The sequence below is a fragment of the Corvus hawaiiensis genome, chromosome 3 (genome assembly GCF_020740725.1).
Source record: "Corvus hawaiiensis isolate bCorHaw1 chromosome 3, bCorHaw1.pri.cur, whole genome shotgun sequence".
Classification (NCBI taxonomy): domain Eukaryota; kingdom Metazoa; phylum Chordata; class Aves; order Passeriformes; family Corvidae; genus Corvus; species Corvus hawaiiensis.
The window spans coordinates 72002911-72018795 of NC_063215.1; the positions used below are offsets into that span (position 1 = coordinate 72002911).

Genomic DNA, 15885 nt, shown 5'->3' on the forward strand with positions numbered 1-15885 from the left:
CTTTCATTAGCAAAGTATTAATTTTACAGAAGCAAGCATCAAAAGTTAGGAAATGTCAAACTAAGTACCCTATGGAAAAAGAATGGCTTCTAGTGAACACATCACTCTACAGTCTTCAATGGCATGATACTATTTTTTGCACATGTGCTACCTAATTGTATATACAGGATAATGGAGCTCAGTTGGTCAACAGCTGCTCAGTGCTTGGTTTTCCCCTCAATCTTCAGTCTGCAGCCTCATGCTTTATTCAATATAGTCAATTCTTCCAAGGTTTGAAAAGAGAATTAATAATTTCCTCATAGGCTTTTCTCTTGCACCAATTACAGTTTTTCACAATTATTTCAAAATTATTTCACAAAACATAACAAATATTAATGAATTAATTTTCTCAAAGAAGTAGTATTATAGAAGTAGCCCATTTTCCATTGGGGAAGGGAGGTACAGAGATTAAACTAAGAAACTTTCACTAATCTAGGATGCCCAAGTTGAGGTGACTGCATCATATGTAGTTTATTGGTCAAGGCATGTCTTACATTCGCCTCAGTTGCAGTTATCAAGACTGAGTAACTCTGAGGTTTCAACCCCCAATAAAAGGAGGAGATGCAGGAGACACAACTCCAATAAGGAATATTCCCAGTAAGGGATGAGTAGCGACCTTTTCAAAGCAAGTATACAAGATCATCTACTCAGCAAATTTCACAGCAGAGTCTGGTACAGAATCTAATTCTCCAGGAAAATACTTAACCATCATATCACCAATTCTCCAAATACAATTCCCAGCTCAAAATTTCATCTTCAAAGTTGCTTCATACCACAGCTTCCCTAGTACACAGCCCTGACATATCCACTGAACTTTTATCGTCACTGAAAGAGCATTCCAAGAAAAAACAGTGTGGCTGTATGCTTAGGAGATTTCATAAAAATATACCAGTACCATAATTTTTGCATTTTTGCATGCCTGTGATTTTTTAAAATTTAAGAAAATTATTTTGTGTTATCATTTACATGTAGTTTTCCTAAATTAAAAAAAAAAAAAAGGTAAAAAGAAATTCCACGATTACGGTTTTCTACCTGTTGTTCATGTGCGTAACTTGAAAACCAGTTTTTAGACATCTCCTTCTTATCCTACTATAAAAATCATGGCAGGAATTGGCTGTCAACATACCACATGTGACTGCTGTGCCATAATACAATGGGTTTCCTGCATAGTTGCTGGTAGTAGTTATCTACCCTAATTGCTCCAGGTCTCTACCACTCTTTTCCCTTCCAAATCTTTACCCCAGTCTCACTAGAAATTCTTCCCTGCAAGAGTGGTGAAGCACTGGCACAGGTTGTCCAGAGAGACTGGGGCTGCCCCATCCCCAGCAGTGTTCAAGGCCAAGTTGGATGGGGCCCTGAGCAACCTGCTCTAGTGGAAGGTGAACCTGCCCATGGCTGGGAGGTTGGAACAAGATGATTTTCCAGGCCCCTTCCAACCCAAACATAGAATCTGTGATTCTACGTCTCTCATCTAGCCAAACCAGCTTCCTGACCTAATTATTGCTCACCTTATCACCCAGAATTAGGACCTCCTCCTGCTTCAAAAGGTTCTCCTTAGATCTACGAAGCCTAAGTGGGGTCTTTTAGCTTTTTTTTCTTGCTCAAACTCTTCCTCACATGTCAGCCAGCATTAGACTTCTCTCCAGAAACTCACCATAACTCCTAACCCTCAATTCTTTTTTCATTTATTGGCCTCAGACTTTCTTCTCTCTGGATCTTTGTCCAGCAGTTTAGTTCTCCCCAGAAAGCCCACTCCTCTCTCTTGACATCCTTCATTGCCAGTCTCACTCCACTTGCTCTTCTATCAATTCTCCCTGCCAAAACCACACAGTTTTTCTGTCCTAAATGTTGAACACCACTTTAATCAGCGGATGCCTACTCTTCCCTTGTCACCAGCTTCTTGTCCCAGACAATTTGTTAGTCCATTACTGGCTGCCTGCCTTCAGTTGACAATCTTTTCAGCCACTCATTAAGTCCCACTCAGTTTCCCTCCTTCCCAATTCAGTCCCACTCCTGTCGCTGATACATCACCTGCCTTTTGTTCCTTCTACCTTGTCACAGCTTCTTCCTCCACATATCTTAAATGACAGGAGATCACCGGCAGCACACACAACACTGAGTTCTCGGCTGTCAAGACAGTGCCTGGCTTCATTCCTGCCTTGAGCAATCCATTTCAAGGAATATTTGCTCCCACCAGGGCTGGCATGTATTTAATTATTCACTGTAGAGGGAGTTTAAACAGTTCACTAACACACAGGAGGTGCTAGCTTATGTAAAATAGAAAAAGTCATCAGACTTTTAGCTACTCAAAGAAAATTTAAACACTCTTCCCTGGTCATGATCAAGCTCCATTGTTTTAAGAGAACGTTTATTTACTAAGTTTAACCAGGGAGAGGCTTATTGCCTTTTTATTCCTTTTCTTGGTTTTTTTTTTTTGTTTTGTTTGGGGTTTTTTTTTGTTTCATTTTTGGTTTTGCTTTTGTTCTTTCATAAATTATTGAGAAGTACACAAGAAAATGACATCTTTTTTTCTTCCCTGTCTTTGAGCTCAATAACATCTGACCTCTTCTGGATGAAATAAAAAAATTATCTCACACTGATTAAAAAAAAAAGGGGGAAAAAACCAGAAATAGATGCTACTAATTCTAGTAAATGATTTTTTTTACATCACATGCACTTGATTATAAGTACTTGGAAGCAGGACTCCATAAGGCAGAGCAGCTTGACAGCCTTAATTATTGGAAAGTCCTACCAGCCTCCACAATAACATTTCAAATCATTGTATAAAGACTCCATGGGAACTGCATTATGATCAGTGTAACAGAGCAGCTCAACACTACCTTGGTTCCACTAATTCCAGGTTTGCTTATGCAGATTAAAATTATTCTTTTAAAAAACCTTTTTCATAATTTTTCAATAAAGAGAAATCATGTACTTGTGAATCTACACAGAAGAAAGTAAAGTCCAATACTGAATTTTATACTTTTAGAAAAAAAAATGAAAGGGAAGAATAATTTTTTTTTTACATTCAAAAAAAAGGCTCACACACTTCTGTGTTCCCTGATACTACTGCACCAAGAAATTATACAGATATTTAGAAGCTGCTCCAAGCATATGATAATAAATAAAAGAAATAAAACTAGGAGCTGAAAATCAATAATATATTTGATGCAAGAGGATACAGAGGCAGTGCCTTTGCAATACTGAGGAACCTGTCCTCCTGTCCAGGAGTAATGGCATGTATCAGCTCCACCTTTAAAATAGTTTGATCTAATTTGGATGCTATTATTTTTGAAAGGGAATTCTGCCATCACTTAACCATGATAAAAATCTTCAAGGAAAAGTTTACATGTCAAAGAAAAGTTCCCGATTAGTTTCTTGTTAGTTTTCAGCAGTCAAAAAAAAAAAAAAAAGATCATTTCAATCAAATAAGTGTCAAGGCTTCTTCACAGATCTGCATAATGCAGCTGCAGGTCAGCATTGCAGTCACTGAGACAGTAACTCAGTAACTATACATAAATCTCAGGTTATACACCACTGTTGCATTATACTGAAATCTGTGCACTGTAGATTCAATGTTGGGAGGGTTTCCCTCTTTCCTGACTTCTCAGCCAGAACAATACCGATCTGATGGATGACAATTTTCAGTTTTATCTTTATTTATGCATTTTGTATTTCAACTTTATGTCAAATTATTTTTCTTAAATTATGTTTAAAAGTTATTCAGAGACTTCATGAATTTGAAGGAAATTGCAATTAATTGAACTTCTAAATTATTGAAAATTGGCAATATTGAAAGCAGTCAAGAGATGTAGTTAATAAGAGGCATAGGCAAACCCCAGTGCTAGATACTATTATGTATAAGTTGGGGAAATATGCTAGAAATATTACATCTGTACTTTATCAGGCTGTACTGCCTCAAGAAAAGAAACATAGCAACTCTGGCTTGAACTTAAATGGTGGCAATATTTATAGCAGAACATCTATTTGCTCTGTGCTAACAGGGCTCAGCAGAGCCAAGTTCCCTCTCTGAAGTATTTGTCAATAGAGCAGCTCACACATTATATAATGCCACAAGCACTTATGTAAGTGCTTTTCCTCAGAAATGTTACACAGGATAATAAGGATCCAAAATCCCGTTGTCTAGGCAAACAGCAAGAGTCAGAGGAAGTTAATGACTTGCCCTGGGGCATTGTTGCGAGTCAAAAGTCAAAATCCACCTCTCTGGACCTTTAGCTTATGATTTTAACATTGATCTTCCTATCAGTTTAGCACTTGTTCAGTGTAAGTAAAAACGATAAGTCTTTGGGGAGAATATAGAGTCAATTGTCCCAAAATATTTTATTTTGTGGAAAGAGGAGAAGGGGTGCTACAGCAAAGTCCTGATATTTCCCTAATACTTAAGAGCGTTGCCAATCAAATGAGGTCTAAACACTAATCTACTGACTACACTGAGATCATAAAGTGTCAATGTTAAATTAATTAAGCTACAGTCAGACAACTGGAAGACCAACTTAAGAAGCTGACATAGTTCTTCTCTCCTCTTGCATTATACAAATTCAACTAAGAGCTGACTACATTTTGAAAAAGCCATGCCCTATGAATGAACTCTATTCATCCGTTATTTTTACACATACATATTTACCCCAGGATGGTTAACCTATTTTTCTTCATTCAGAAAGAATTAGCAAATTGCTTGAAAACATAGAGCAATATTGCAATATACAAAGGTGACATCCCAGTCCTATTCCTAACAGCGTATTTACACAGAACACTTGATGGAGGACTTACATTTTACTAAGATTTTAATCACAGAGTATGTAACATACATACACTCAACCCTCAGCATCCTGATGAACACTATTTTCTGTCAAGAGATCCATATGAGGAATTCCACTCCCCTAGAAGAAGCATTCCTCAGCTGGATTCAATAGAGCTTATTTGGTCTCAGTATTGAAGCAGATTCACAAAAATAACTTCATCTCTCCACAGTCCTATTGTAAAAGGTATCAGTTGCTCCATTCTTTTAAGAGTCGTAGAAAATAGCAGCTACAACATGAGACTGCACTCAACATGAAAACAATGAATTGTGAATATTTTCAAACTTCTATCCTTTGAAGTTATTTTTGTAAACAGCCAAATGGATTAAGACAAACACTTTAAGACAGAGAGACAGCTTTCATGAAAAATATTCACTTATTGGTAACTTGCTGATTTATTCCTTATCAACTGTTTCAATTTTCATAAAAGCTTCACTGCTTTATTGACAATGCTAATATAATTACTGGATAGGTAGCAAAATCACAAATATTTTTATGATTGTGAAGCTACATAGTTTACTAGATCTTATACTAGGCTTGAAAAACATTTGTTCATAAAAATGTGTAAGTGCATGTAAGAGCAAAATTAATTTGCTGAATCCTTGCTCCATCTAACCATCAAACCAGAGCTGTATAACTGAAATAGGCTTAATAACTATTCATTACAGTCTAGCTATAAAACTCTTTAAGACTGCAATACAGTTTTATTTCTCTCTACACTGAAAGTATTATTTATTTTTAGTATATTGATATTTTGCATGGAACATGCAGTACCTGCCTTAACACCACATGTTAAGGAAAATAAGTCTCTGCAGACAGAATCGTGCCTCGTGCTATATAAAAGTACATGTGACAGCCTTGTGAATCAACAGCTGAGGCACAAAGTCTAAATAATAGGCTGAGATGATTATTACTAATTAGAGGGCAGGACATGCCTACACAAAGACACAATCTGTATCAAAATTCAACTTCAGCAACCCAATTCAGCAATTCAAAGTAATCCAATGTCTTTAAATAAAACCTTTCCATTACTTAGATTTCTCATTAATTCAGTCCACAATAAGTTGTTTTTTCACTAGATCTAGTTACAATTCTCATAAAAGTAGTTATTTAAAATAATTTTAAAATGCAAAGATGATCAGAAAGTGTTCAGAATATCTAATTACAAAAAACTCAAAAAATGAGTTATTGAGCTTCCAATTAAAAGTTACAATTATATTCTAATAATTATATTCTCATTTTCCTATGTGTTTCCAAAAGAAGGAAGAATATTTTCAATTTTATAATTGATGTCTTATTAAACTATTCACTTTTTTCTGAAATACTTTAAAAAATCAAAAATAATGTCTCATAGAAAAAGAAAAAAATATGAAAAATAGAGAATAAACTTTAATGTTATATGCACATCTCACAGAATCATAGAATACCCCGAGTTGGAAGGCACCCACAAGGATCATTGAGTCCAACTTCCTGCCCTGTACAGCACCATCCCTAAGAATCACACCCTGTGCCCAAGAGTATTGTCTGAACTCTGTCAGGCTGGTGCTGTGACCATTTCCCTGGGGAGCCTGTTCCAGTGCCCAACCACCCTCTGGGTGAAGATCTTTTTTCTAATATCCATCCTAAACCTCCCCTGACACAGCTTCAGGACATTGCCTTGGGCCCTGTCCCTGGTCATCATAGAGACGAGATCAGTGTCTGCCCCTCTGCTTCCCCTCATGAGGATGTTTTAGACTGCAATGAGGTCTCTCCTCAGTCTCCTCTTCTCCAGGCAGAGCAGAACAAGTGACCTCAGCTGCTCCCCACACAGCTTCCCCTCAAGGGCCTTCACCATCTTCAGTGCCCTCCTAGATCTGAGACAGATTTTTGACAAACTCAAAACGCTTCCTTGTTAAAGAATCTTTTTTTAAGTTGTTATGCCAAATCACGGAGGCTGATTTTTCAGAAGCTTCCAGCACAATTACTTTTCTCTTATTTTCACCTTCTTTTTGCCGTAAAGAATAGTTCAGGTGATTGCAACACCAAGAATACCAAAAGAAATTCATCTTAAAGTATTGACCTGCTTCATTACAGAACAAAGGGAGACCCCTTCATGAATAAGAAAGCTATACAAACCAGTGATAAGAAGCAGCTGGCATAATAACTTGTAAAATATTGCAATTATATATAATCATTATTTTAGTTATATTTATGACATATCAGTAGCTCTATATATTACACTGTACTTAATAAAATATTGACCTCTTAAGCCTACAAATCCTACTTACCTAAGTTAGACATTCCAAAATTTTTATACAAAGTAGTAATAAATATGATAGCGTTGTTAACCTAACATTCACACAGATTCTAAGCATCTCAATTATGCAATTTGGAAGAGATTTCTTTTTTTCTGTATTTTCTTATTTTCATCTAAGTAAATTTTTAAACACTTATTCCACTACTGAAATGAACAAAAATTAGATTAGCTCTATATCAAAGTCACACTTTCCAGACCTTCAGTGTGTTTTGCAAAATACTTTTAAGAAAAACAATTTAAGCACCTTAAGTTTTACTTTTAGGAGGTGGAAATGTAAGCCAGATTTCATTACAAAACTTTCATTAATTCTTTTTTTTTCTGCCGAAGAACCACTGTACAGATATTTTTATACAACTTACCAGATATCTTTCTGAAGAGACACTGACTAAAATCAGATCATCTCCAACACGCACTTTTTCTCCTTCTGATCGTTGTTTGGAAGCAGGATGTATGGTCCACCAGCAAGCCTCACCTAATACCAATATTGAGTAACAGCAAAGAAAGAAACAAGAAAGAAAAGACCCAATGTTACTGATATTACTGTCACACTTGTTTCAGTCTTGAAAGTTCTGATCCAGTTTTCAGTTAGCTAAACCAAGTTTCCATGTGTTCTCAAAAACTAGTATCATTCCTGCGTCACCTTGTTGGAAACTCAGCCCTAAATAATACACATAAGCAAAAGACTAAGACCTCCAGAATAGTGATTCCAGAGTTGAATAAGATGATTGCTCTCTATGTTCTCTAGGCAACCTGGTCCAGGATGCTTTGGCTAAAGCACTTCCCTGTCACCTTCATTCCAGATTCTAGAAAAGGCATTCTGCTGAGAATTAGGACAAAGAAATGATGGGAGCAACCCATCATTAAGAGCAATGAAAATAAGCATTTGCATACCGCAAAAAATAATATTTGAAACATCACATAAATCCAAATTCAAATATGTTCTTCCACTTCTACTGACTGTTAGTGCCTCTAATTCCCCAAAATATGTATAAGTACTAAAGTCACAAATTCTGTTCCCATAATAAACCTCATTTTCAGATGTGTCTTCTTTAACTATAACCTTGTTTTTCAGGAAAGAACTCAGATCTTTGAACTGTTCAGTTGTTGCAGCTATTACTCTTACTACTCCTATCTGAAGCAAGGTTTTAAAAAACAAGCAAACAATCTAAATAAGCAATTCTTAGACTTTTATTTTTAGATTGACAGTATTCTTCATTATACAGTCTTTTAAACTAGTGTTTACCTGTTGTGTCCTCTTGCAATCCTACATCAAATGCCAGCTTATCCATTGACGATCGAGATGTAGAGAGACAGCATAGATACTATCAAAAGAAAAAAGCATACATTACTTGTTCTGCTCACTTCCGATAATCCACTGAAATACAAAAAGCCATCAACCTACTAACACAGGATTAAATATTCTTAGATTATACCTATCAGTTATTACCAACAACATGTACACATGATAAACTGAAATGCACTCAAGGAGACTTGACAAAAATATATGCTCTAAAATAACCTCAGTCTACCCAGGTTGTCTTTTCACGGAGACAGGAATAGTAAGAGTGGAAATGAAGGAGTTGCATCAAATCTCAGCTCCATGAATCCTCACTTGTAGGTAAGGAGTTTAGAACCTGTGTAATTCATCAGGGAATTTCCAAGTGAGACTTCTGTCCAAAATACATGTAAGAAGGAATCTCCTTTTCCACTCAGTCTCCAACGTATGCTCAGGTTGACGGCAAGATACCAGCTGCAGATTCAGTCACAGCTTATGCAGTATGGAATATCCAAGGGGAAAGATATGAAAATTCCCCAACTCAACTGACAAACAGAGGATTCAGCAGTAGGGGAGCCAGACTTAGTTTTGGCACTTACCCAGATACAACCAGCTTGTTTTCATATTTCCAAGTACCTACCCTTCACAATGGTTTCTAGGAACCACAGTCAAATGCCTCTGATGTGAGTAATTCTCCAGATATCAGTAAATGGCAATATTCTGGGCACTTTCAAACATACCTTTCATACAAAAAAGAAATCATTGCTGCTCCCAACTCATGTAATGTGGTTACATACCATGCCGCTGTAGGAATGGCGCAGCAAGATTGCATGCCCGTAGAGCAGTGTCCGATGCCCACCACCTTGTGCCGACTGAAAGGTAAAGAGAAATGATATACTGGTATGTTCTAGTAAAATGGAGCCTTTTGAGAAAGAAAGAAAGAAAGATGAGAGAAAACTGTACTTTGAGCCATCTTAGTAAAAAAATTGTAAAAATTTGGTAAAAAATATGTTCTAAAATCTCAAATCCTTTTTCCTTGTTCTGAAAGCAGGTAGCCTTTATGAAGAACAGCTTTGATGTGTGTTATGCTACCCTCTACATACTTACCTATTGTTAAATGTCTTCATATTCACCCACTTTCCCTACAAATTATATACTTTTCTACACAGATGGTATGCAGAGGGAGATTGTGGAATATTCTCCTTTTTTTACCAGAGAGTATCCACCAGCCACATTGAAGACCATTAAACTGCAAACTGCTTGTCCCACACTGCTTTAATACTGTCAGACAGAAATCTTTATCTGCTAGGACAGGTAAATGTTCAGACATCCCAGCTACCTCAACAGCATTTGGGGTTCTGAAAATTCAGAAATCACGTCCAAGTAATTGTTCCTCTTGAGAAACACAGCATAAATCTTGAGTAAAAGAAAATTAAAGTGATAAGATTCACTTTTATTCCAAGAAACTGCAACCATCCCCAATGTTTTCACTACAGTTTCTATTTATCAATAATCAGTTTAACCACCCATGAAAGAACAAACAAATCTTGTTAGAGCATGAATAACCCTTCAACTTCTGCTGAAGATGTATGTATTCCTTATGCTGAAATGCAGATAACTAGCACTGGACAGGAGCAGAGACTGTCTGACAAAACATTGTGAAGAGCATAAGTTCATACCTCTCTGACAGATCAACTCATGTAACCTTATGCACAGCACACTCTTCAAGAAGCAGAGATAAGTAAGTATTTTATTAGTCTATAAATGTGACAACTCCATAAGCAGCATTATTCTATCATATAGGAATCCTAATTTAATTTCTTATACATGGTATTTATACCCTTTCTTTTACCATAGTAGATTGACCTTCTGTCTGACTGGAACGTCAGATTAATTACAAAATAAATGAGAAAAAATCATACTATCCTACATCTCCAGCAGCTACATTTTAATGCTGAAGATCAATTTAACTGAATTGCTATGGTGGCAACACGCAATTATTTCCCTTCCATATTTTTTTGTTGCCCTTCTTTATCTTTTATGTATTAGTATTTATTGAACTTTGAATTACTTGGTCGAGGAAAAAAAAGAGGGATAGGTGGTGAAACAGCAAGCACTTCAAAAGTAATAATTTTAGCGCTTTTGAGAAACTACCAAGATTTTTTGGCTTTTATGTTTATTGAGAAAAAAGCAGCTTGATGGACATAAGGTATATTTTGACTTTCAACAAACTGCATAGCAGTCAAAATGGAGGGAGGCACAGTGAAAAATCTCTCTGGAAGACTGAATGACATGAATTTTTATTAAGAAATAATCAAAGTCATAGCATTTGTTACAGGCACAGTCGACTGTAAGATATGAAGACTTAGCTCTGAACTACCATTAGCACCACTACTTTTTCCAAAGGCACAAGGAAAGAACAAGGCATTTGATAATGTCAGGCCCACTGTGCCAAAGATGAACACTGAATGTCTGTTACTCATCACATTGAGGAAGAGGGAAAAAAACTGCTGTGAGCATACTGCCCTACCAGCATTTCAGATTTACCTGCAATTTTTATCAACAGCAGACATAGGTACCCAACTAACAAAATCAGTAATACGAACAAAATTTCAAAATTTCACCAGTATTTTTATCAAAAGTATGCTATTTTACTATCCATGAATTCGATATCTAACATAAAGATCTGCTACACAAGAGCTGAGAATAGCATGACCAACAAAATCCCAGCAATATTAGCTTGCCCTCACTTTGGCCCTATTGATTTATCTGTCTAGCACTTATTTGGTTAAAGTCTCACTTGTAGCTGAACAGGAGAATGGTTGGCTCTAAAAAATTTCAATCACTTTTATGAAAAATGGAAGAGCAGGTTTTTAGATAAATTTTTTCCAAGAGGATTAAAGCCACTCTTTCTAGTTAGTATTACTTTGTCCATTACAAGAATGCAAGCAAGTTTGTGGTTTGTTTCTTAAATGTAAAAAACATTTTAAGCATTTTCCACATAAAGATTTCTGAGAGGCAATTATAATCAAACCATTCTTTTTGGGGCAAAGTGAAAAGAGGAAACAGAAAAATACAGAAAAGGCTAGAAAACAAAGCTAGCTCTATGGAACTGCCTTCCATGTCGGAGCTTGTCTTCCAGGACATGTACATACCTGTAAGTTCATTTCCTATTTTAATGGCTCATTTCATAACTACATATTCAGCATTTATCTTTATGCCAGAAACTGCATAGCTAGTAGCTGTTGCACCATGATTGCCTACTGAAATAATCTTTGATTTCTAAAAAAAAACCAAAAAAAAAGTTTTCCAGCAGAAAACTGTAAATTTTCCATGTTAAAAAAAATAAATAAATTTAAAAGTTAACAATTGGACTTCTGTGGCAAAGATGAGATATCCAAGGTGAGATTTGCCACAGAAGTTTTACCAATTTCTTGTAATATTGCAATAATAACATTTCAGAAGACTCTGCAAATAAGACTGCTTGGAAGCCACAATGCTGACTAATTCAATCCATAATGCCCACAGATTTTTTGCACAAATATATGAATGGTATTATAATACAAGGCAGTTGCTAACAATTATATTATTTATCATTAGTCTTATTTTCTTTATGTTTCTAATTTCCAATTTTCAGAGTAATTTCCAAGTTGAACAATACATTCCTTGAATAAAACCAGGCTGAACAAAAATACATTTGTTTTCAAAGAAGAACTTACCCATTGAAGATCTACAAGCTTATGCCATTCAGGAGTATCAATTATATTAACACAAAACTCTTCTCATTTTATTCCCCAAGAATGTGCCATTTAGAAAAAGACTTTAAAAGCCTTCAGAACTGGCAAACACTAAAGATAATCATTTCAGATTGAAAGCATACAGGACAGACAAATTTACACTGCTTGTGAAAACTTCATGTAAACTGCCCATCTCTAATCCAATATTTCTGCAGTTGGAATACAAGATTAATTTGCAGTCATCTCATTACCCAAAACTCATCTCTAAAAAAAAGGCAATTTAGAATATAACAACAAGAACTAGAGCTGAATAAACTAGCACTCAAAAAAGTATAAACAGCTTTCAAGTTCAATACATTGGAAGACCAGGCAATGAGAATAGATTATTAAGATCTGAGCTGTTTAATTCGATGTAAAGAGTGTAAACCAAAATAAAGAAAAATAAGCTAAAATTGGGAAATATATTTTCCATGCTTTCTTAATAGAAAGAGTATTAAAATGTCAAAAAAGCATTCAAAAACTACAGCCTACAAACTATCTAGTAAAATCTGCAAAGATAGAGCAAAAAAGTAACCATTTTACCATGAGCACCAATCCTGCAGTAAGATACGTTCCACCTGATTCAACAATCCCTTTGTAGCAGTGCAACTCTGCATTACATGACTGTCACAGGCACAGACATGTAATCACCTCACACACCAAAGGACTCATACAACAGAGCCTGCGCTGCTGTGCGTATGGCTGCACTGCTGCGCTCATGGACACACATGAGAAGCTGCAGGAAATTAATCATGATCAGGTTTAATACATGTTTTAAAACCATCTGTGCTTCTCACAACGAGACCTTTCAGAAGTTGGTGAAGAACCTTGTGGCTTCCATGATTTTGAGTCAGCCATTACCCTTCCACTCTTTTCACAATAACAGCCTTGCTTCTACTAGAGAAAAACATCTCTTAGACCAGTGAGAACTCCACTGCAAGCAAATGCTGATTTTTTTTTTTTTGCTGACTTTTCTTCACAGGTCTACACAATCTTCAAATGTGTGAGAAAAGAGAAAAAGCTCTGAGCTTCAGGAAGGTACCAGAAAAAAACAACCATGTGAAAACATTTAGAAGTATTTAAACAAGACAGTTATTTCAGCGCTTTACATATCTACAGAAAAAGCTTCGGCAATTTCATTATTCAGAAATCTACTGGCAAAAGCCTGACAACAACTGCATTTAGCACATGGATATTCAAACAAGTCTAGTCACCCACAAAAGCAATTTAAAAATACTGAATGTGTATACGGGAACTGATTCGCACTCTAGAAAGACTCATACAAGATAACACAGTGAGCTTTTAAGAACAATGTAATGGCTTTTCCTGCTTCATTCCATGAAGGGTCCATATTACTAGAATGGAATTATTGACACATGCTATAGGGAAAATGACATTACAAAGACTAAAATGTAAGGAAAAGTAGCTTTGATAGACCTAAAAAATTTTTTTGTTTTTTAAAAATCAAATGAAACAATAAACTACATCAGTAAATCCTTCAAAAATGCAGTCCATCTAACTTACAGTAACGGTATAGCATGACCTAATCGCAATCAGCTGCTCAGCCTTGTATCTCCTCTGTGCCCCAGATCCAGCCCTGACAGTCTAGATGGAACTTGTGACCAATAAATATTGCTTTTAATGGGTTTCTAAAAAAATACTACACAACTGCTTTCATGGCACTGCAGATGGTAAAGCGGCTGTACAATAAAAGAAGCAACATGCTCGCCATTTTTCTTCACAAGGGTTTTTCAAGGTAACTACTGCAAGATACCAGTAAAAGTTTTAAATATGACTATAAGTGGCTGTTGCATGTCTACATTGGAGTAAAACATGTCCTTTAAAGCACTGACTACTCAGACTTCATTAAAATGGAACATGCTAACGATGGCCATCTTGAACTTAAACCAGATGCTGGAGGCAACAGCATGTTAAACATACGACACCTATACTTCCATAAAAACACTTGCAAATACGAATACAAAAGGCATTATGTTCTCCATCATGATGATGTTCCAAATTTCATGAAGTTCAGGAGTTTACACTGTTAGAAAACTACAGTTTAAAACAAAATAATTCTTTCTAAATCCAGACACTTAGACTAAATGCATAAGCAGAAGTATAGAATTAAACACAAAATACCTGTTTTGAACCCTTTTAAATGTAAACCCACCACCACCAGAGAAATAAGTCAAGCAGGATATTGCACCCACCAGTGATAGAAATGCTAAAGAATTCCCTGGAACCCACATTGCAGCTGTCAGTTCTTTCATTCAAGAGAATTCATTACATTCTGAAATTCTGGGTTTGATCCATTAAGAAGAGAAATCAAATAGGAAATCTGGGTTTGACCACATGTATTGGCTTGAAAAAAAAATCAACTACCATGTATTCCAAGTAAAAGTATATTCAGGTCCTGGACTATGCTGTTCCCAGTCTGAAACAACCTGTGTCAAGATCAGAGACGTAAGGCTGTTGGCATCAACGCCTTTATCAAGATGCTGATGAAATCTTTTAAGCCAGCAGGCTAATACAAGTATTTATTCTGACCTAGTTATAAAAAACAAAAGAAACCCCAGGGAATGCACAAGAAATGTGCTTTGTTTATATAAAATTCTTTGTGACTTTCTTCATTTAAGCAAATTAAAGGTTTCTATTTAAGCAGTCCACAAGACAAAATGAAAATTATTCAAAGGAAGTGGAATAAATGCAGGTTTTGAAAACTTTTGAATCCTCACTCAGGAGAAGGAAAACCCCATGATGGCAGAATTAGCCATAAAGTGAAAGAAATCAAGAGAAGACTAAAAGGACCTGGGAGGAATAGCAGGGGAGGATATCCCACCATCTAAAACCATCTCACTATGATTCTATACATAAATATTTGCATGATACTACAACCATTTCTGTAGATGAGATGATTCTCAAAATATTCCCATAGCAATCAAAACTACTCACCTATTGATTTCATTATTAATGTGCAATTTCTTAACATGTTCTAGACAAATGTTGATGGAGGTCTGTATTTATCTAAAATCAGCAATGATGCAGTTCTAAAAGCTGCCTAGAATAGGAGGCCACCACAGGTAAGTGTTCAATGAGACCTCTTGCTCCCCATACTTAAATATTGTCTAAACTTTTTCACACTGAACACAACTTCAGATGACTAACGAGAGCTTCTTTCTGATACCAGGCAACAACCAGCTGGAAAATACAGGAAGGCTTGTTCTCTTAATACCACTGTGATCAATTACATTAAAAGCTGAAAATGGAAAGCTAAAAAAACATCTTGATATGGTGGGTTCACCTTGGTTAGATGCCAGGTGTCCCCAGGCCACTCTATCACTCCCTCATCTGGACAGGGGAGAGAAAGTAAGATGGAAAACAAGGCAGTTTACTAAAGCAGAAGTGAAAGGTCATACATGCACACAAGTAAAGGAAAAAACCAAAAGATTTTATTTGCTGCTCTCCATCATCAGGAAATGTCTAGCCACTTCCTGGGAAGCAGGGCTTCAGCACACATCATGGCTGCTCCAGAAGGCAAATGTAAATAACAAATGCCTCCACTTTCTCCTTTTCTTAGTTTTTATATCTGAGCTGACATCATATGGTATGGAATATTCCTTTGGTAAATTTGGGTCTGGCGTCCTAGGTGTGTCCCCTCCCAAGACCTTTCCCACA

General features: G+C 36.1%; 1 protein-coding gene across 2 annotated transcripts in view; it reads right to left on the reverse strand.

The window, feature by feature from the left end:
- RYR2 (ryanodine receptor 2) overlaps positions 1–15885 on the reverse strand; it is a 393600-nt gene that overhangs the window by 223005 nt on the left and 154710 nt on the right. For both annotated transcript variants that reach the window (XM_048299766.1, XM_048299765.1), the window contains 3 exons: positions 9229–9303; positions 8399–8477; positions 7515–7627 (listed from right to left, as the gene is read on the reverse strand). In XM_048299766.1, coding sequence (XP_048155723.1) covers positions 7515–7627; positions 8399–8477; positions 9229–9303 — 267 coding nt within the window. The remainder of the gene's footprint in view (positions 1–7514; positions 7628–8398; positions 8478–9228; positions 9304–15885) is intronic.